General features: G+C 43.3%; 1 protein-coding gene across 3 annotated transcripts in view; it reads right to left on the bottom strand.

The window, feature by feature from the left end:
* PCYT1B (phosphate cytidylyltransferase 1B, choline) overlaps window positions 1–23501 on the bottom strand; it is a 147839-nt gene that overhangs the window by 17671 nt on the left and 106667 nt on the right. For all 3 annotated transcript variants that reach the window (XM_061136216.1, XM_061136215.1, XM_061136217.1), the window contains exons 6-7: window positions 9927–10069; window positions 6879–7067 (exon numbers count right to left, since the gene is read on the bottom strand). In XM_061136216.1, coding sequence (XP_060992199.1) covers window positions 6879–7067; window positions 9927–10069 — 332 coding nt within the window. The remainder of the gene's footprint in view (window positions 1–6878; window positions 7068–9926; window positions 10070–23501) is intronic.

Genomic DNA, 23501 nt, shown 5'->3' with positions numbered 1-23501 from the left:
TCCTTAGCTCTCCTCGAGGAATCAAACCCATGACCCCTGCATTGGGAAGCAAAGCCCTCACACTATACCACCCAGGAGCTCCGGAACACTTACCTTCTGCTTCCCTCCTTACTCTCCTAAATTACCTTCACTTTACAAGGTTAGGTTGTGTCCTTGAAAAAGTAGAGATCAACCTGAGTTTCTACAGAACAGACAAGACTTATACACAAAGAGCTTTAGAGGATGACTCATGAGAACAAAGTATATTGAGTATGCAGATAAACTAGTAGATGTGACTTTTTTCCTGACCTCGCATACCACTTACCATACTGTTTTACAGTTATCTCTTGATGGATGGGTCTATTTTTCCCACTAGCAGGTATATACTAAGCTCCTACCATAAGACCACTTTCATAAACTGTAAAAATGGTTGCTGAATAAATGTTTAAAGATGAAATGTGGGGCCCTAAGAAACTTGGGATGTTACAGAATTTTAGGACACATGTTCCTAGAATTTTTAAAGAACTTTAGAACTCAAACATTAACCAACATGTTAAAAATATATGACCCAAGTCTATTAATGACACCATGTCCTGTAACCCCTGTTATAACTCCTGTTAATACTGTTATCTTAGTTTCTATGGTTATTTATACTTTCTTCTTTTCTTCCCTCCCTCCCAAGTACTATATTCAATATTGTGTGATAAACCATAATACATAGTTAACATTGTAAATAAGCTATGTGTCCATAAAATTAGTTATAAAAAACCCTCTTGTTTCCTGCTACGTTGATGTTATTGCTATATTACGCAGCCATGCAGAAAAACACTTCTGAGTCAGTTCTAATGAGGTCAATGAACCTAGAGCCTATTATACAGAGTGAAGTAAGTCAAAAAGAGAAACATAAATATGATATATTAATAGATACATATGGAATCTAGAAAGATAGTACTTATGAATCTAGTTGCATAGCAGCAATGGGATGCAGACATAGAGAACAGACTTAAGCACACAGGACAGAAAGGAGAGGGTAGGATAAATTAATAAATTAAGAGTATCACGGAAACATAAACATTACCATGTGTAATGAGAATATGTTATGTGACTGAGACTGTAATATGACACATGGAACTCAAACTGGTGCTCTTGACAACCTAGAGGGGTGGGAAGGAGGTTCAAGAGGGAGGGGACATATGTTTACCTGTGGCTGAAACCAACACAATATTGTAAAGCAATTATCCTCAACTAAAAATAAGTAAACTGAAACAATTGGGCAGAAGACCTAAACAGACATTTCTGAACCCCTGTAAACAAATGAATGCCTACCTGGTTTTTCATTTTTAAAAAACTGCTAGTTGTTTCCTCAGAGCCTGAAAATTAGTTGTGAAAAATGTTAACTATTAAAGTACACACCAGATTAATGAGAAATTTCAAACTTCTTACAGAGACTATGGAATCCCAAATAATTTAATCTGAGCTGAAACCCAGGGAAAATGAAAAGGAACCAGACCCTTGGCTCCTCTGCTCTTGCAAGCTCTCTCTAGAAGTCGCTGAAGGCCCAAGTTGACCCTTGTAAGCCCTCCACCCTCTCTCAGCCTCAGCCAACAAGACAAGATTGGCCTATGACCGCTGCCTCTATAATCACTTAGAGGCTGCTAGGCTTTTAGCAAAGCATCTCTTCTAACTTCTCAAGTGTTGTTCTTTTACTTGTTTTACTTTTAGATAATCTTATGAACCAGCTCCAGTGAGCAGAGAGGCAACAGGGACAACCCATCAATAAAATACTTGAGCCAAAATCAATTTTGTTAGAGACTTCTCATGTTGTACTAGGATATCTAGGCTAAGAAAAATTAGAGAAATCAAATGGAATCATTCCTTTTGGTTCTAAAAGGAAAGCTACTTTAAAACTATCTCTTTCAGATATCCCATGCTCTTGGATTGAAAGCATTAGTATTGTTAAAATGACTAGACTACCCAAAACAATCTACAGATTTAATGTAATCCCTATCAAATTACCCATGACATTTTTTATAGAATACTCTTAAAATTTGTGAAACCACAAAAGACCTAGAATTCCCAAAGCAGTCATACAGAAAAACAACAAAGCAGCATGCAGACTTCAGACGATACTACAAAGCTACAGTAATCAAAACAGTGATATTGGCACAAAAACAGACATATGGATCAATGGCACAGAATATAGAAAGCCCAGAAATAAACCCACATACATACAATTGATAGTGTATTCTTGCCTCCTTTGTTGAAAATCAGTGTGGAAAAGAGCCTCTTCAGCAATGTTGAAATGTTGGAAAGTGAAAGTGAAGTCGCTCAGTCATGTCTGCCTCTTTGCGACCCCATGGACTGTAGCCTACCGGGCTCCTCAGTCCATGGAATTTTCCAGGCAAGAATACTGGAGTGGGTTGCCATTTCCTTCTCCAGGGGATTTTCCCAACCCAGGGATTGAACCCAGGTCTCCTGCACTGCAGGCAGATGCTTTACCGCCTGAACCACCAAGGACCGCATGCAAACCAATGAAGTTGGAACAAACACACCCTCTCACCATACACAAAAATAAACTCAAAATGGGTTATAGACTTAAACATAAGGCATGACACCTTAGAACTCCTAAAAGAGATTATGGGCCAAATAGTCTGACAGAAATCATACCAATGTTTTCCTACGTCAGTTTCCCAAGGCAATAGACAAATGAGACCTAATCAAATTTATAAGCTTTTGCACACACAATGGAAACCATAAAATGAAAAGACAACCTATAGAATAAAAGAAAGTATTTGCAAATGATGAGACCAACAAAGGCTTATTTTCCAAAATATGCAAATAGCTAATACAACCTTAGTAACAACAACAAAAAAAAATCCAATTCAAAAATGGGAAGAAGAAAAATAAATGACCCAATCAAAAAATGGGCCAAAGAACTAAACAGACATTTCTCCAAAGACGACATACAGATGGCTAACAAACACATGAAAAGATGCTCAACATCACTCATTATTAGAGAAATGCAAACCAAAATCACAATGAGGTACCATCTTATACCGGTCAGAATGGCTGCTATGAAAAAGTCTAGAAGCAATAAATGCTGGAGAGGGTGTGGAGAAAAGGGAACCCTCTTACACTGTTGGTGGGAATGCAAACTAGTACAGCCGCTATGGAGAACAGTGTGGAGATTTCTTAAAAAACTGGAATTAGAACTGCCATATGACCCAGCAATCCCACTTCTGGGCATACACACTGAGGAAACCAGATCTGAAAGAGACACGTGCACCCCAATGTTCATTGCAGCACTATTTATAATAGCCAGGACATGGAAGTAACCTAGATGCCCATCAGCAGACAAATGGATAAGGAAGCTGTGGTACATATACACCATGGAATATTACTCAGCCATTAAAAAGAATTCATTTGAATCAGTTCTAATGAGATGGGTGAAACTGGAGCCCATTATACAGAGTGAAGTAAGCCAGAAAGATAAAGACCATTACAGCATACTAACACATATATATGGAATTTAGAAAGATGGTAACGATAACCCTATATGCAAAACAGAAAAAGAGACACAGATGTACAGAACAGAATTTTGGACTCTGTGGGAGAAGGCGAGGGTGGGATGTTTCGAGAGAACAGCATCGAAACATGTGTATTATCTAGGGTGAAACAGATCACCAGCCCAGGCTGGATGCATGAGACAAGTGCTCGGGCCTGGTGCACTGGGAAGACCCAGAGGAATTGGGTGGAGAGCGAGGTGGGAGGGGGGATTGGGATGGGGAATACATGTAAATCCATGGCTGATTCATGTCAATGTATGACAAAAACCACTACAATATTGTAAAGTAATTAGCCTCCAACTAATAAAAATAAATGAAAACAAACAAACAACAACAACAACAAAAATGGGAAGAAGACTTAAATAGACATTTCTCCATAAAGGACATGCAGATGGTCAAGAGGCAATCACTAATAATTAAAGAAATGCAAATCAAAACTAAAATAAGGTAGTACTTCCCACCAGTCAGAAGGGCCATCATTAAAAAGTCTACAAATAACAAACACTGAAAGAGGTGTGGAGGAAAAGGAACCCTCTTACACTGTTGGTGGGAATTTAAGTTGGTGCAGCCACTGTGGAAAACAGTTTGGAGTTTCCTCAGAAAATTAAGACTTACCATATATGGTCCAGCAATCCCACTCTTGGGCATATATCCAGACAAAACTATAATTCAAAAAGATATATGCACCCCATTGTTCCTAGCAGCACTATTCCAAGTCATGGAAACAATGTAAATGTCCATCAAAATAAGAGTGGATAAAGAAAAAAAAAAGAGTGGATAAAGAAGGTATGGTATATATATACACAATAAAATACTACTCAGCCATAAACAAAAATGAAATAACACCATTTTCAGCAACATGAATGGACTTAGCAATTATCATACTAAGTAAAGTCAGAAAGACAAATACCATATGATATCACTTACATGTGGAATCTAAAATATGACACAAATGAAGCTATCCATGAAACAGAAACAGAATCACAGACACAAAGAACAGATCGGTGGTTTCCAAGCAGGGAGGGGGTTGAGGGAGGGATAGAGTGGGAGGCTGGGGTTAGCTGATGTAAGCTTTTATGCATAAAATGGATAAACATATTCTACTGTATATAGCACAGAGAACAATACTCCTTATCCTAAGATAAACCATAATGAAAAAGTATAAAAAATGTGTGTGTGTGTGTATATAACTGAATTACTTTGTTGTACTGCAGAAATCAACACAACATTGTAAATCAACTATACATCAATTTTTTAAAACAAAGTCTTCCATAGAACCCTCTTTATTAACTTTGCTGATAATACTGGTTATTTACTCCAGAAGTACACACACAATAGAAATACCAGTGGAATCTCCACACTGTTCTCCATAGTGGCTGTACTAGTTTGCATTCCCACCAACAGTGTAAGAGGGTTCCCTTTTCTCCACACTCTCTCCAGCATTTATTGTTTGTAGACTTTTTCATAGCAGCCATTCTGACCGGTATAAGATGGTACCTCATTGTGGTTTTGATGTGCATTTCTCTGATAATGAGTGATGTTGAGCATCTTTTCATGTGTTTGTTAGCCATCTGTATGTCTTCTTTGGAGAAATGTCTGTTTAGTTCTTTGGCCCATTTTTTGATTGGGTCATTTATTTTTCTGGAATTGAGCTACAGGAGTTGCTTGTATATTTTTGAGATTAATCCTTTGTCTGTTTCTTCATTTGCTATTATTTTCTCCCAATCTGAGGGCTGTCTTTTCACCTTACTTATAGATTCCTTTGTAGTGCAAAAGCTTTTAAGTTTCATTAGGTCCCATTTGTTTAGTTTTGCTTTTATTTCCAATATTCTGGGAGGTGGGTCATAGAGGATCTTGCTGTGATTTATGTCAGAGAGTGTTTTGCCTATGTTTTCCTCCAGAGTTTTATAGTTTCTGGTCTCACATTTAGATCTTTACTCCTTTTTTTTTAGATCTTTAATTGAAAGAGACACACATACCCCAGTGTTCATAACAGCACTATTTACAATAGCTAGGACATGGAAGCAACTGTCCATCAGCAGATGAATGGATAAGAAAGCTGTGGTACATATACACAATGGAATATTACTCAGCTATTAAAAAGAACACATGTGAATCAGTTCTAATGAGGTGGATGAAACCGGAGCCTATTATACAGAGTGAAGTAAGTCAGAAAAAAAAACCCACCAAGACGGTATATTAATGCTTGTATATGGAATTTAGAAAGATAGTAATGATGACCCTATGTGTGAGACAGCAAAAGAGACACAGATATAAAGAACAGACTTTTGGACTCTGTGGGAGAAGGCAAGGGTGGGATGATTTGAGAGAATAGCACTGAAACATGCATATTACCATATGTGACATAGATCTCCAGTCCAAGTTCAATGCATGAAACAGGGCACTCAAAGCCGGTGCACTGGGACAACCCTGAGGGAGGGGATGGGAGGGAGGTGGGAGGGGGCTTGAGGATGGGGGACACATGTACACCCATGGCTGATTCATGTCAATGTATGGCAAAACCACTACAATATTGTAAAGTAACTAGCCTCCAATTAAAATAAATAAATTAATTAAAAAATAGTAAAAATAGAAATGAAGGGGGAAAAAAGAAATACCAATGGAATACAAGGTAGTTTCCAGAATTTTCTTTTCTCTGTCTGTAATTTTCACTCAGAATTCTATATAGAATTTAGGCAAGAGATCCTGTCTGCATTTTCTGTCTCAGTTTTAAAATTCAGATCATGGCCTCCATCCCCTAAGACTTTTATGCCTTATCCCAGCACATATATATCATGAAAAAAACAAGGGCAAATCAGGACATGATGAGTACAAAGTCTCACCTCTTCTCTCTCTCTTCCAACCAATGAAAGAGGAGTTCCTGATCACAAAAGGTGATCAAGGCAGCTACATTTCTTCTGCATCCTCCTCTGGTTGATCCAAGAGGCATTAACCTTGTTTTATAACACAAGATCCATGATGCCACTGACCTACTTCACCCTTACCCATAAGCTGTGCATCCTCCAACTGGGAGATTGGGATGAGCTATGAAACCAACCTTTGCAGTAATAGACTTTCAGTGCCTATCAAATGACTTCAAACAAGAAACAGAAATAGAGAACAGAATTGGCTCTGGGCACTCCTGGGTGCCATATAGAAAGGAAAAGCAGAAACTAAATAAAGAAGTGCATAGACTTGAAGTCATTTGGGCTAATGCCCAAAGTGGAGGTTACATATTGGACTGAGATAAGGGACACCCTTGAGTAGTTCTTTGGAAAGGAGGATAAACTGAAAACACCCATTATTGTAGGAAGAAGTGAAATAATTACATACCCATGCTCCATCAGGCCCAAACAGTTCTAGGAAGTTGCCAATGAATTCCCTCGATTTCTCTTCCCACTTCTGAATTAGATCATGACTCTTTTCTTCCACTCTGTTCACAAATTCCTTTGATCTTTCTTCCACGTTTTTGACCTTCTCTTTCATCTTGTCTACCTGGTTTTGGAAGCGGTACTTCTTCTCCTGGTCAAAAATTAAAGGAGAAAGAAAGGGATTTACCCAAAAGGGCTGGGGAGAGATTAGTCATTCACAGAATGGTCAGATTTTATTTCAACTTGTGCAGGTTCTTAACCTGAAGAGTCAGGATGCTAGTTTCCAAGTGCTGGATTGATGGGAAGGCCCATCTCTTGTAAGAAAAGTCACTTCTGATTAGTCGACTTGAATGGGTACAGTGAAGTACAAGTGGTTGTAATGTTCTCTTCCTTGTAAATAGAGTTAAATTCACTTATACAAGAGAAGAACCAAAAGTATCCATTTGCTCTTTATTTTGGATAGATACTAGGTAAATACATCCCCTCGGTTCTTCTGACACTTAGACAAAAATATGAATTGTACATAGAATGGCCACTCAGAAGCAGCCTGAGTTCTCTATTTTACTGAGACATTGTTAAAACCAATATTGGTTGAAATAAGTGAGACACTGGCTGGGCCTTAGCACCTATATGTTATACTAAAATTGTCACTGTCATGATATTTCCCATTAATCTAATGGAACCACATCAGTTTCCTTGGTAATGAAGAAAATTTTTGTTCTGATAGCTTCTCTGGACTGGGATTTTGTTCATAGCCTTGATGCAGCATTGCTATACCTATGTGCCTAGAAGGCATCAGATATTGGGCAACTCACATGCCATCTCTAAACCTTAGTTTTCTCATCTGTAAAACAGGGATAATTATTGTCCCTACCCTATAGGGTTGCTGTAACAGTTAGATCATATAATGCATGTAAAGTACTTGGCACAATGTCTGGCATTTAGTAAAAGCTTAGTGTGTGTTGGTTATTAGATTACGCGTAAGCAACAGAAGCATTTAATCATGTTACCTAAAAAAAAAAAATCATGTTACCTGATGAAAGTGGAATCAAAACCATGAAGATAACATGAAATGAAGGCTCTTTTCCTCCATGAAACCATAATACATTTCCTCCCGAAGGGGTAATAAGATTTCTCATATTTCTTCACTATATGGAATTGAAGTCCATTTCAGAATTTTTGGAGCCACATACAGTATTACAATGGAGAGTATTACAATGGAGAAGGAAATGGCAACCCACTCCAATACTCTTGACTAGAAAATTCCATGGATGGAGGAGCCTGGTGGGCTACAGTACATGGAGGCGCAAAGAGTTGGACACAACTGAGTGACTTCACTTTCACAGTATTACAAAACTGGGTCAGGGGTCCCTGATCTAGACCTCACAAACATTCCCGCAGCCGCAGGGTGAGGTGTGAGCCATCCGCGCTGCCAGCCAGCTGTATATAACACACGGTGACTCTCCACTGCTCTCAGGAGCTGCTTGAAACATTAGACTGGGCTCTGGACCAGGAGTCACAAGGCTGGGAGGCTGCTACTGCTTCTGCCTCTACGTTGCCTGACGGACTTGAGCCAGGTCCCTCCGAACTCAACTTTCCTCATTTTTCTATTGACAAATTCAGGGACTTGGGCTGGTGACTGACCCTCGTCAGGTTCCTGCCACCCGAGGTTCCGTGATTCATCTACACACTCATCCAACACACGTGATGTACTCTGCGCCACAGCGCAGCTTGTGGTCACAGAAAGGCAACGGGCACATCCACAGACTACACGGTTCCCTGAGCTAAGTGGCTTATCTACAGGCTGTTGAAAGAGCGTGAGCAATAACTTTTAGAAATGGCTTGACATGCCTGGATGGGTGACTGAATTCAATTTAAAAGAACAGGCAGTTTAAATTTATTGAAATAACCAGGGCTTTATGCTCTGTAAGATACCAACTAATCACTTTGACTGAATTCTTTTCAGCCACTTGTTCTGTTTGCCACTTGAACCTGACATTTTCCATTTTGTTACCCAGTCTGTACGAAGCCACAGAGCCTGGACTCTGAACACTCCCTGCCTCCTGAGGACAACTGATCACCACTGACTTACAATTACTGAATGAACCCCGCCTTATTTGGAGACACCGATGATTGGTCTGTGTAAGCTGCTGGATAACTGTGGCTGCATATAATTGTAAATATCTAGTTTTGTAGAAAAATCACCGTATCTATTTTTGGGGGGTGTGTGTGGAAATTCTGTATGTGTGGAGAGCTCTTATTTTGCTCACCTCAATCAGCTCCTTGGAGTTCAGGCAAACATGGTCATCTAGACTCACTAGCATCACCTCTAGCAACTGGGCTGCCCTCTTGGCTTTTTAAGAGCTCGTTTTGCTTGTTTAAAGATTGTTTTAACAGTTGCTCTATTATTAAACTAACAGCAGCTCTGTGAGAACAATACAGCAGAAATACAAAAGGAAGCCAAAGACTTTGGGCTTTTTTTAAGTGGCTGTAATTTCTCCGGACCAAAAAAAAAAAAAAAGCAGCTGTTAAAGTTTCTAATGAGTATCTGTAAGGCCTTAATAAAATGAAAATTGTAAACTGTTAAAATAAGAAACCATTTTCTCTGGGTTTAGCTTTTTAGAGCCTCTGTGCTCCTTCCTTCCCTTGGAGCAGAAGACAACTCTTGCCTTTCAGGAGGGCAGATCTCTCAGAAACCCTTCACCCAAGTCTAAGAACTCTAAATGGGGAGGTTGGGGTGCAGAGAGGGAGATGAGGCAGCTCCTTCAAAAAAACGTGATGTTCACTCACTACCTATATGCCTTGGTCAAATTATGTTACCCATTTAGACACTGGTTTCTCCATCTATAAAATGGAGATAATAATACATCATTGGGCTGTTATGTGGACTAAATGAGACAATAAATGTCAAACATTAAGAATATCGAGTGGTGTAAAGTAAGTGATTTGTAAACAGTGCCAGCAGTAGCGTGACGCGCTGGTCCTCAGAGGTGTGGGGTGGCACACCTACATTGATAAAGCTGACATTCAGTTCCTTTGCTGTGTACCCTCTCTGGAGGTTGCGTCGGGCATAAACATCATAGTCACGGACAATCCTGGTGATGATGTCTGATGTTGAGATGCCTTCTGTTCTCTGTGTTGGAACAAACATCCCTGTTTGAATAGAAAAGACAGGATGAAGAAAAAACAACTAAGACGATCCCAGGTGACCCATTTTCTTGAATGACTCTCCTGTCCAGAACAAAATGGCAGCTCCTAGGTCAGGGTGGCTTTCACATCTGGCCCCAGCCGACTCTGCCAGGCTCAATTCCAGGCACTCCCTACCTGCCACAGACACTGCGTGTTTCTTATACTGGACCTGTTCCCTGGATGCACCAGGCACTCACCTGGCTCTCGGCATTTGCTCATGCCATGCCCTTCTTTTCTGCCCCAGAACCCCCTTCCCTGCCCAGAGCAGCTTCAGAGTAGCTTCTCATCATACAGGGTCCAGTCTTAAGGCTATGCCTCTGGGAAGTCTTTCCTGACGTCACTAGGCAGAATCCACAGCCATTAAAATATAAATTTGACTGCCATTAACAAAAGCATTTTCAGTATCCATTTCCTTGTGAAAAGGGAGCACTCTGAAAGCACAGGTTGTGTCTTGATCATCTTTATGTGTCCAGCACCCAGTTCAGTGCCCCAGTGTCTAGCACATGGAAAGTTCTCAATACATGCAAATTAAATAAGTGAATGGAGCATAGCAATTGAGTCAAAGAATTTGTGAGATCACAGTAACTCCCCTTCTTCCCCAGGGAGTTCTGCATCACATTATAGCAAAGGGAAAGAAGAAGGGTGCAGTATTTTTATTGTCTCTGGTCTAAAGACATGCCCAGGGGTTGCTCAATGATTTTACCCTTCTAAGAGCAATCTACTCTCAATGGTGGTTTCACCACACAAAGGCCTTTTCATCTATACACTACTGGGACTGAGAAAAACAAACAAGCACAGAGGATGCCAAGTTCTCGTAGAACTTCCTTAAAGTCCTCAAAGATATATTTGAGTGTACCAATACAAGGCCGTAAAGAAGTCACAAGTGTTATCAAAGACAAGAATCTGGTGAAATCGAAGATGACATAAATAGATGGAAAGATATATCATGTTCTTGGATAGGAAGAATCTATACTGTCAAAATGCCTATACTACCCAACACATTCTACAGATTCAATACAATCCCTATCAAACTACAAATGGCATTTTTCATAGAACTACAACAAAAATTTTAAATTTGGATGGAGACACAAAAGACTCCAAATTCTCAAAGCAATCTTGAAAAAGAAAAATGGCTGGAGGAATCAAGCTTCCTGACTTCAGACTATACTAGAAAGCTACAGTCATCAAAACAGAATAGTCCTGTCACAAAAGCAGACAAATAGATCAATGGAACAGGATAGAAAACTTAGAAATAAACCCACACACCTATGGCCAATTACTCTATCACAAAGGGGGCAGACTGTACAATGGAGAAAAGACATTCTTGTCAATAAATGGTGCTGGGGAAACTGGACACCTACATGTAAAAAAAATGAAATTAGAACATTCTTTAATACCATGCAAAAATATAAACTTGAAATGGATTAAAATTCCACATCCTGCAGAGCAACTAAGCCTGTGAGCCACAACTACTGAGCCCATGCCTTAGAGCCCATGCTCTCCAACAGAGAAGCCATGGCAATAAGAAGACTGCATACCACAACTAGAGAGTAGCCCCTGCTCAACACAACTAGAGAAAGCTTGCACGTAGCAAGAAAGACCCAGTGCAGCCAAAAACAAAATTTTAAAAATATTTTTAAAATAAATGACCCAATCAAAAAATGGGCCAAAGAACTAAACAGACATTTCTCCAAAGAAGACATACAGATGGCTAACAAACACATGAAAAGATGCTCAACATCACTCATTATCAGAGAAATGCAAATCAAAACCACAATGAGGTACCATTACACGCCAGTCAGGATGGCTGCTATGAAAAAGTCTAGAAGCAATAAATGCTGGAGAGGGTGTGGAGAAAAGGGAACCCTCTTACACTGTTGGTGGGAATGCAAACTAGTACAGCCACTATGGAGAACAGTGTGGAGATTTCTTAAAAAACTGGAAATAGAACTGCCATATGACCCAGCAATCCCACTTCTGGGCATACACACTGAGGAAACCAGATTTGAAAGAGACACGTGCACCCCAATGTTCATCGCAGCACTGTTTATAATAGCCAGGACATGGAAGCAACCTAGATGCCCATCAGCAGACAAATGGATAAAGAAGCTGTGGTACATATACACCATGGAATATTACTCAGCCATTAAAAAGAATTCATTTGAATCAGTTCTAATGAGATGGATGAAACTGAAGCCCATTATACAGAGTGAAGTAAGCCAGAAAGATAAAGACCATTACAGTATACTAACACATATGTGGAATTTAGAAAGATGGTATCGATAACCCTATATGCAAAACAGAAAAAGAGACACAGATGTACGGAACAGACTTTTGGACTCTGTGCGAGAAGGCGAGGGTGGGATGTTTCGAGAGAACAGCATTGAAACATGTATATTATCTAGGGTGAAACAAATCACCAGCCTAGGTTGGATGCATGAGACAAGTGCTCAGGCCTGGTGCACTGGGAAGACCCAGAGGGACTGGGTAGAGAGGGAGGTGGGAGAGGGGATTGGGATGGGGAATACATGTAAATCCATGGCTGATTCATGTCAATGTATGACAAAAACCACTACAATACTGTAAAGTAATTAGCCTCCAACTAATAAAAATAAATGGAAAAAAAATATTTTTAAAAATGTGCGGAAGATCTAAATAGAGATTTCTCCAAAGACAAACAGATGGCCAAGAGGCACATGAAAAGATGCTCAACATTGCTAATTATTAGAAAAATGCAAACCAAAACTACAATGAGATATCACCTCAGAATGGCCATCATCAAAAAATCTACAAACAGTAAATGCTGGAGTGGGTGTGGAGAAAAGGGGACTGTCCTACACTGTGGATGAGAATGTAAATTGGTACAGCCACTATAGAAAACAATATGAAGGCCCCTTTAACAACTAAAAATAGAACTACCACATGACTCAGCAATCCCATTCCTGGGCATCTATCCAGAGAAAACCATGGTTAGAAAAGATATGTGCACCCTAATGTTCACTGAAGCACTATTTACAATAGCCAAGAGATGGAAGCAGCCTAAATGTCCATCAATAGAGAAATGGATAAAGAAGATGTACATATATACAACAGAATATTGCTGTCATAAAAAAAGAACGAAATAATGCCATTTGCAGCAACATGAATGGACCTAGAGGTTGTCACAATGAGTGAAGTAAGTGAGACACAGAAAGACAAGTATCACATGATAACACATATGTGGAATATAAAAAAAAGGTTGTGTACAAATGAACTCATTTATAAAACAGAAGGAGAGTCACAGATGTAGAAAACAAACTTATGGTTACCAGGAGATGGAGGGGAAGAATAAATTGAGAGAGTGGGATTGACATATACACCCTACTGTATATAAAACAGATAACTAAAAACCTGCTGTATAGCATAGGGAACTGTATTCCATACTCTGGAATGGCCTGTATGGGAAAATAATCTTAAAAAGAGCAGAAATATGTGACATATAACTGATTCACTTTGCTGTACACCTGAAACTAACACAGCGTGGTTAATCAACTATGCTCCAATATAAAATAATTTAAAAAAATAATTTAAAAAGACAAGAATCTTGTTCATGCTTGTACTTCTGTTGTCGACTGAAATCACGTGCTGGCAATTGAAATCTTTCTATCTAATGTGATAATGGTCACTCAGTCAGAGATATCAGGCATCACACAGCATGATGGACAGAGCTTAGGGACAGGGGTGCTGGGTCCTCTGTTTCTAGACTTGAGCAAGTCACTCAAGCCTCAGGAGGCAAGTTACTAACCTCAGCTTCCAGAGTTGAGAAATGAGCTGGCTGTGCAAGATGACCTAGGCCTCATTTGTGCCACCTCCCTCTCCCTTAGTCCTTATGTCCAATCAATCTCTTTCTACTCACCAACATACTTCCCAAGTGTCTCCCTGGTTCACCTGCTTCTCTCCATCCTCCATCTAAACCAACCTAACCCCATTTTGTTCAAAGATTACAGCAAGAGCCTCAAAACCAGTCTCCGTAGATATCGTAGATATCGCTTTTCTATCCCCTCAAATCCACTCTCCCACAGCCGGAGCTGCAGAACAGTCTTTCAAAATCCTGCTCAACATCCTCATTGGCTTTGTATTTAGATGCAAACACTGTCCTTTGGATGTAGATTCAAATCCTTGACTCTGAAGCAGCTCACTTTCTCTCTTCCCTGTGCTCCCTCCAGTCTCCTCTCAGACCTTCTTTCCGCCTTCACTCCCTAAGCCAAGGTCTCCGTGCTAGGCAATGGCAGCGGGCATTGTTCTCCTCGTTTCCTAGGGAGCTGAGCAATGGGCTGGCCCAGCCTTGGCCTCGCCACACTGGACTTCAGTGTCCTGCGAGCGCTGCCCCTCCCCTCACTCTGCCACAAATATACTCTGTGGCCCTGGGGCCGGAAACTTCTTTTAGCATGCTCTAAGACAGTGGACTCAAAACAGAAATCTAAGAAGGCAGAGGACAGAAACATCTAAACACATGGATATTAACAGCACCCAACTGATGCAACTGTGCGGGGGGCTCTGGTGGGCGAGGGGCCCCGAGCCAGGGACCCTGAGACCACATCCTCACCTCAGTGAGAGCAGCTAGGAGCTTTTCTGGGGAGAAGTACATCCTGTCTTTCAGCAGGCAGGCATCGCACTCATGAGCCCTGCCTGCTGAAATGTTAAGAGGAGTGTCTAGTCACACACGGACTTTAGGAAGTCACTCAGACACTGGTTGACATGGGCTCACCCTTTCTCTGAAGACACAGGGTGAGGTCTCTGGGGCTGAGTAACTGGAAACTGGGGTTGGGGAGAGATTTGCTTTGGCTGGTTAGGAGGCGGGTCTCTGAAAGAAGCCAAGCCCTCTGCTGACATAATGAGGCACCCGGCTTCCTCCAAATCCTAATTATTGCTCTGCTAAAAATATTCAGGAATGAGCATGATCAGAGAACCTTTTTTTTTTATCACGCTTTTCAGAATTACGGCATTTGGTTATGGAGCTATTTTAAGAAGCAGCAAAGCACATGTTAATGAAGGAAACTTTCGACAGTAGTAGGCAGTATTAGAATGATGATGAGGCATGTGGACCTTACAGTCTACTTCATTTAAACTTCATCTCCTCATCTGGCTCTGCCAGAGAATTCTGACATGCCGTTCTGACAAGCAGAGCAGAGGGCTGTAAGGTTTAGTTCCCACCCTCCAATATCTCTTGGCTTTATATAAAGTGATTCTGGACTTTCAGAAGGAACCTCAATGAGAGGATAAATGCCCAACATGGATGCTGACGTCATTTCTGAGCACCTTTCTCCCACGTCTTCTCTACCCAGACCCCAAGCAGATTTCTACTGTGGCTCTCCCTTGGTGAGGAATCAGCAGAAAAGATCAATGGATAACAATAGACCGCCCTTGTGCATATGAAAAGTCACACCTAAGTCTTATGCCTGTGCTCCCAGAGCAAGTAAAATACCACCTGACTATTCAATTTGGAGATGGAAATTGTGGTGGATTTAAAGTGGGCATGACCCCTAACCCTGGGCATCTGAGCTGGCCTTTGTGACTTTCTTATAACAAATAGAATGTGGCATAAGTGATGCTGAGTGACTTCAAAGGCTAGGTCAGAAGAAGATTTGCATCTTCCATTGAAGGTGTTTCCTCTCCAGATGCGTCCTCTTAGGACCCACTCTGAGAGCCCAGCCACCATGCTGTGAGGAGCCCACACATGGCAAGGCCACCTGGAGGTGTTCCAGTGTTAACCCCAACTGAGCTCCTGGTAGACAAGCAGCATTCACTGCCAGTCACTTAAGCACATCACCAGGGACCTCCCTGATAGCTCAGGTGGTGAAGAATCCACCCGCAATGCAGGAGACCCCAGTTCGATTCCTGGGTCAGGAAGATCCCCTGGAGAAGAGATAGGCTACCCACTCCAGTATTCTTGGGCTTCCGTTGTGGCTCAGCTGGTAGAGAATCCCCTGGCAATGCAGGAGACCTGGGTTCAATCCCTGGGTTGGGAAGATCCCCTGGAAAAGGGAAAGGCTACCCACTCCAGTATTCTGGCCTGGAGAAGTCCATGGACTGTATGTAGTCCATGGGGTTGCAAAGAGTTGAACATGACTGAGCAACTTTCACAGGGACTTTCAGCTCAACTGGGCCTTCAGATGCCGGCAGCCCCAGCCAGTGTCTGAATACAGCCATTTGAGAGACCCTCAACAGGAACCATCCAGCCAAGCCCTTGCTGAGATCCTGTCCCACAAAATGATGAGCGAAAAATAGGAGCTCTTTTAAGTCGCTAGCTGCAGGAATAATTTGTTATGCAACAATTGGATGATCAACTGCTTAGAGTTAGAAAAATAATGGACCTGTTTGTGAAATGAAAATATCTCCTGCTATATTAATCAGCAAGAAATGTCACAGCCATCAGCAATTTCTGGCCTCCAAATGTGAATGAGGTCTCCCAAAACTGCAATCCAGCGGATGCTGCCACCCCCTACAGTGATTGCTGAGGAGCTGAGGGAATGCAAGAAGCAAGGTGAACAAGGAGACAGGATTGGCCCCAGATAGCTGAGGTGCGTATGAAAGGAATGAATTCAGTGAGCCCAGAGGCTTGCATCTTCCCATATACAGAATGCTAAATTCCTTAACTTGATGTTCAGACTGCCTGCTCCCTTTGTTGCAAACTTGTATATAGCCTGACTCCCCCTCCAGCCTCCTTGGAGCAGTTTTCTCAAGAGCTACTGAGATGCTGTCTCTCAGGCTCAGAGTCCTAAACATTCGCACCAAATAAAATAACTCTCTACTTTCAGGTTGTGACTATATTTTTTAGTCGACATGTTTTTATATACCCAACAGCTAGAACTTGAGGCCTTATTCCCTAAAATTAGCAGACTAACTTTTTCTTAGCTCACTAGAGGCTCTTCACCCAGAAATAAAGCCACCAGCAAATGCTTGTTCCTACTGTACAAAGTAACTGAAGAACTGTCACCCCAGGAAATGCTGATTCAATTAACCCTAGGGGTAACCAGAGGAGTAACCTTGGGTGAACCAGAATCCCTGGTCTGGACCCATGCTACTCTAAGTCAGGTTTAGGAACGTGCAGGAGCTAACCTGGGAGCTCTTTAGAAATGGGGACCTTAGGTCCAAGAAGACCTCCTGAACCCAATGCTGCATGTCCACAAGACCCTGCAGGATCTGCAGGCACATGTACCCTTGACAGGCACTGGTCTGTACCAGGCTCTCACAGCAACTTCAGGAAAGGAGCAGCTTGCTCACAGCTCAGATCTTATGAAGAATTAAAAGTAATAGTCACCTCATGCCATAACCCACAGCTGTGTTACTGACACATCACCCAGTTTCTCCCCCACGTTTCTTAGCAACCTTCCAAGTCTGAAGCATATGGGGTTTCCTTTCTTGGAACTCCTTACAAACAAGATTGGTGTTTGAGAATGTCAGCCTCCTGTTCTTACCCAATGCTCCTGACCACCAAGGTGAGGTGGGAGGTAGAGATCCCTGCCCCCCCAGGGTGAGCAACTGAAGTTTGTTCCCTATGGACAGAAACTCCAAAATATCCATAGCAGGACAATCAAGAGAAGAAGCTGGGCCCTGCCCAGATAACAGAAAAGGAGACCACATATTTCTCATTCTCCAAGTCAAGGAAACCTTCCCAACTCGAAAACTCTGTGAAACAAAAGGGGAGTGATGTCCACTACCCACAGGCCTCTTCAGTGGAATCCATATTGGTTGAGTGATGCACATGTACACATGGGTGGATCCTGAGTCATACCAAACATGGATTCAGAACCAGACAAATCAAGATGACTGGTCAAAGGAAATCCAGAAGAAATGTCCCATAAAACAGATTCAAGCCACCACAAGGGCATGGTTCCCTCTAGGTTCGCCTGTGTGTCTATCTACACATACTGTACTCTTTCTCCTGATAAACACTTGTTTCACTACTTTGTCTTTGTGGGAATTCTTTTCTGTAAAGCTGAAGGGCCAAGGCCTTGTCACTGACCGCTGGTCTAGTGGCTAAGACTCGGTGCTCTCACTGCCGAGGCTCCACCTTAATCTCTGGACCTCAATCTCTGACCAGGAACCGAAACCCAGCTTCAAGCTGCTGAAGGCCAAGGCCACCCAAGACCTTAGGCAGTCCTTTCTAAGGGAACAGTACAGACCTGCTCAGGGTACCACGGAGCTTCCACAGCAGGCCCCAAAATGATGTGAGCCAACAGAAACACCATCAAGGAGACTAACTATATTATACGTAGCAGAATAAATTTCTGATGTATTATCTAAGGTCATTTCCAGGTTGGGGAGGATGTCTGTCCTGAGGCCCTCTTCCCACTGACACTGAGACCTCCATCACCTCAGGGGAAAGCAGATGTAGCTGAGAATACAGGAGACTGTGTTCAGATTTTGACCTCTAAAACAGGCTCTTCTGAAAGTTCATTTCCAAAAGAATCATTATGAATGATAGGGCTTTCATTTGAAAGAGCTGAGCTTTGAGGACTGCAGAAAGGGTTTTCTAAATCCCAGGAATGTTCTTTTAATTATTGAGAATCAGATGCTGAGTGGACTCAGGGTATAAAATGTTTAGCTGTAAGCCCTGGAGTGGAGAAGACATGAAGTTAACACAGGGGTGGTTTCCTGCCCTCCAGGAAGAAGAAAAGTCCCTCCTGGGATTGAGGGAAATGCCCAGAGAGGGATCAGGAGGTAAGGAGCAGGAGCAAGAGACTATGAGTAGGGCCTATGTCTTGCCCTGATGAGGGTTCAACCCCCAGGGGCAGAGGCAAGGAAGAGACCCCCGTAGAAGGCCCAGAGCAGAGGGGCTAGTACCTTGCTTACCTCGAGGCACTCTGGGAGGAAATGGCCCCACAGAGACCCCATGCCAACATGCTGAGGCCTGGGGAGAGCGTTCCTTAGGGCCTAATGTGGCTCCCCCCAAGGCCTTCCAGTAGACGGTGGAGGACAATTCTGATGTTGCTAGAGACCCTCTCAAGAAACACTGAAGGGAGCTGGGACCTAAGACCAGCCTGACTGAAGTATGGGGAAGCGAATCCACAACTGAGGCTGTGGCAAGGACAGGCCAAAGGGGGAGGTGGCTGTGAACAGATGGAGCAGGCGGCCGAATGTCAGAGGGTGGTGGTGGGGGTCTGTTAGCCAGGGATGATGGCTGAGCAGGTCTCGAAATCCCATGACCAAAGGTCAGCAGAGCCAGACCCTCACCCCACTCAAGTCAACACTCAGATCATGGCAGGAGGAGAAGGCCAAAAGTTGAGTCCACACAATCTGAGTGCAAATCTTGAGGAGTCTGAATTACTTCAAGAGTCAAGAGTGGTTTTTCTGTCATCTTTGGAGACAGGAGGTCCTAAGTTTGGTTACCAACAAACGTCCTTATAGTCAAAGCTATGGTTTTTCCAGTAGTCATGTGTGGATGTGAGAGTTGGACCATAAAGAAGGCTGAGCACTGAAGAATTGATGCTTTCGAACTGTGGTGTTGGAGAAGACTCTGGACAGTCTCTTGGACTGGAAGATCAAACCAGTCAATCCTAAAGGAAATCAGTCCTGAATATTCATTGGAAGGACTGATGCTGAAGCTGCAGCTCCAATACTTTGGCCACCTAATGTGAAGAACTGATTCCTTAGAAAAGACCCTAATGGTGGGAAAGATTGAAGGCAGAAGGAGAAGGGGACGACAGAGGATGAGATGGTTGGATAGCATCACTGACTCAATGGACCTGAGTTTGAGCAAGCTCTGAGAGTTGGTGATGGACAGGGAAGCCTGGCATGCTGCAGTCCATGGGGTCATAAAGAGTCGGACATGACTAAGCGACTGAACAACAACAAAGTTTGGTTACAGAAATTACTCTCCCCCTCCCCAGCTGGTCCTTCTCCCACACCTGCTCCTGGCGCTCCCTGCCTCAGAGGGCAGCTGGCTCCATGTGACACAGAGTTAGGCCTAAGCCACCCGTCCCACCAGCTGCCAGTCTGTCTCTCTGCTGTCACCTCCACACACCCTTCACACATGAACACTGTTGATTCTCTCCAAATACCCTACACTTCTTCATATACTCCCACCTTGGGACACGCCTCACCCATAGGCTTCTAATACTTTGGTGTAATTATTTACAGCCGGCTCTGTCCTCTTTCGAAGGTGAGGGCTCTGTCTTATTCATATTCGTATCTCATTTCCCCACCAACAGCTCCAGCCTTGTGGATGCACTCAGCAGTTCATGTGTTAATTCATGAGAATCAAAAGCTTCCAAAGATGGAATGGGCTGCCTCAAGAGAGAGACATTCCACTTCACGGGAGATGTGCCAGCATCAGTTCTACCTGGGGCTGGCAGTGATGCCAGAGAGGGGGCAGAAGACTGGGCAACTGACCCTCAGGAGCCTGTGCTATGCTCAGAGTCTGAAGGCCCCTGAGTATTGGGAAAAGGCAGCAGTGGCTGCAGGCTGAGGGGAAGGATGCTGGGACCAACATGCGTGGAGTTCCAGCGGCCCCCAGGGAGTGGGGAAGAGGGCTCTGGTGGCAGACGCCAGCAACGGGGACAGCTCAAATATAATGGAGCGTGTATTCGGCTTCCTGAAGTCCCTATGGAAAGCATATGGTAACTGACTCAACCACAGTGTCTGTGCCATGCACCATGCCAGATGATGCTTTAATGCACGGAGGGAGGTATGCATGGGTACAGTGCAGTCCCTATAGATGAGATGCATGGTAGATGGCTTCCCTGAAAGCTCAGTCGGTAAAGAATCTGCCTGCAGTGTGGGAGACCTGGGTCCAATCCCTGGGTTGGGAAGTCCCCTGGAGAAGGGAAAGGCTACCCACTCCAGTATTCTGGCCTAGAGAATTCCATGGACTGTACAGTCCATGGGGCTTCAAAGAGTCAGACAGGACTGAGTGACTTTCACTCACTCACTCATGGTAGACAGTGTGTGTTGTATGTGTTAGTCACTCAGTCATGTCCAGCTCTTTGTGACTCCATGGACTATAGCCCGCCAGGCTCCTCTGTCTATGGGACTCTCCAGGCAAGAATACTGCAGTGGGTTGCCATTCCCTTCTCCAATGGTAGAGAGTAAAATAGCAGAAATTAAACTAAGCCATTAAAAATCTATTGGGTTGGTCAAAAAGTTTGTTGGAGTTTCCCTGTTACACTGTACAGAAAAACACGAACAAACTTTTTGGCTGACCCACTACTTCTGCACCTATCTTTAGCTACAATACTAGTTCCAGCCCATGCCTTCCTCAAACACTTCTTCACTCCAAGGTTCTCAGGCAGCAGTAGGCTTATGAAAGGTGGTCCGATAGAGGGAGATGGGTGGAAAAGCGAAGGAATCAAGGTAATGTACTGTATTGCCCCCTCTACCACGGACAGCTCCACATTTAGAGTCAGGAAAACCATCCGACCCTCCAAGAAGATAGAATTTGTTCAGTTCATTTGTCCCAGCAGTCTTTTTATGTAATCCAAATCTATATACTCTGAGTGGGCTGGGTAATTTAAAAATCCCAGCAATGACTATTTTGATTCCTGGTTTGATTTGAAATCCTGTGACACTGATGGAAAACCTCAGGAAAATGACCAGCACCGGGAATAGCCAAGACTACTTTCCATTATACATTCACCAAAAGAGCAGTTAAAATTTTTGAGTTCTTGCCTGTTATAGAGTAAGGCAAGAAAAATGCAAATTTTAGATACAATTTCAAAGATCTTTCATCCACATAACAGTCATTTGGGTTTTTTTAGTTTTCTTCTTTTTGGCCATGCCCCATGGCATGTGGAATCTTAGCTCCCCAACCAGGGATTAAACCCATGCCCCTTGCGGTGGAAGCACAGAATCCCAACGCCTGGACCACCAGGGAAGTCTCTGGATCATAGCCATTTTTGAAACAAGTCAAATAGTTATTCCTTCCATCTTTCACTGAGATTTTGTTGGACTGTGAGGCAAAGATGGTTTGGAATAATTTAGCATATCATGAACATCTCCTTCAATAAAGAGGTGTGTGAGGGACTCAGAGGTCAAATACCAATAGAAAGCCAACAAACTGGATAAGAAGGACAGTATCATTCAGGTCAAAATATCACCCTTACATCTAAATGATATGAACAATTAATTCCACAAGACAGAAGTGCATTGTGCAATTATATAGGTAATGCTATCTAGGTAAATGGCTCCTCTCCCTGTGTGTTGGGAAGAGCCCTGCAGACAAAGGCTTCCATCTTAGGCTGCCTCCCCATCGTACTCTATAAAAGCATTCTCTTGTTCCACCAGCACTCAAGGAGCACCACAGATGTAGCAGGGACTGTGCTGGGGGTGCAAAGATGGATGAGATATGGCCATGGCCTGCGGCACTTCACTCTAGCTAGGGACACACACATGATCGGGCTGCCAAGGGAAGGCAGTTGAAAAGGGGGTCCCTGTGCAATGAGCATCTGCATCTGAGGAGGGCGCGGGGTGTGTTGAATCGTGCCCCAGGGAGAGAGGGCATGTCCAGGCTGGCTCCTCAGTGGGGCCCTGACCTAGAAGCTCAGAGGAAGGGCATTCCAAGCTCAGAGGACAACTGGAGCAAAGGGACAAAGCAGACTCCATGTACAAAGTACAAAGGACAGACTCCGTGGGCCTGGAGTGTAGGGTGTGTGGAAGGCAGAGCAGAGAGCAAGGCTGGTGAGATAGAGAGAAACCCAGGAACAAAACCCAGCAGTGGTCAGAGAGCAAGGAGAAATTAGAAGGTCCCAGAAGTGTCCCGGAAATGGAAGCAAAGACAAGAGTGTCTAGGGAAAGTACATGGTCAGCAGGGTCCTTATGCCTGGGCAGGGACTGAGCTGAGACCACTGGACTGCATGATCCAAAGAACTGAGAACTGAGCCAGGATGGGACAAAAGTCAGAGCACGTGGCTGAGGGATGACAGTTGCCACTAAGAGGAGGACTGAGCAAGGATGTGAGTGGAGGAAGAGGCAGGAGGGAGGGTGGAAGGAAGGGTTGGGGTCAGTTTTTGTAGACTTCCATGTGTTCTAAGCTGATAAGACACTACAGAGAGTGACAGCCTTGGATCACAAAGGGAGGAGGAATGAAAGAAAGCGTGCTCCAGGGAAGGGAGGGTAAAGAGGCTAGCCTGGGGCAGAAAACACAGCCCTCTTCCTCAGGATGCAGGAGAAGAGGCAAGGGCACAAGGAGGTACGGGTAAAGCAGGGCAGGAAGGGGACAACCAGGAGGTAGATGATACCAGGGAGCACTGAGAACCCCGCTGAGGGCATACACCGCAGGTCTGCTCTGATGCCCCAGCAGCCATTTCCCTGGAGTCTGAGCAGCACAGGAGCGTGGAGGGTACTTGACAAAGGAAGTAATTCTAGGGAGTCGACAGGGAAGGAAACTCCCCTCTTTCCAGCCCCTCAATAAGTCCCT

This window comes from Dama dama, chromosome X, assembly GCF_033118175.1.
Source record: "Dama dama isolate Ldn47 chromosome X, ASM3311817v1, whole genome shotgun sequence".
In the NCBI taxonomy this organism is placed as follows: Eukaryota; Metazoa; Chordata; class Mammalia; order Artiodactyla; family Cervidae; genus Dama; species Dama dama.
The sequence above is the reverse complement of the archived record's forward strand: the minus strand, read 5'-3'. Positions and strand labels throughout refer to the sequence as shown.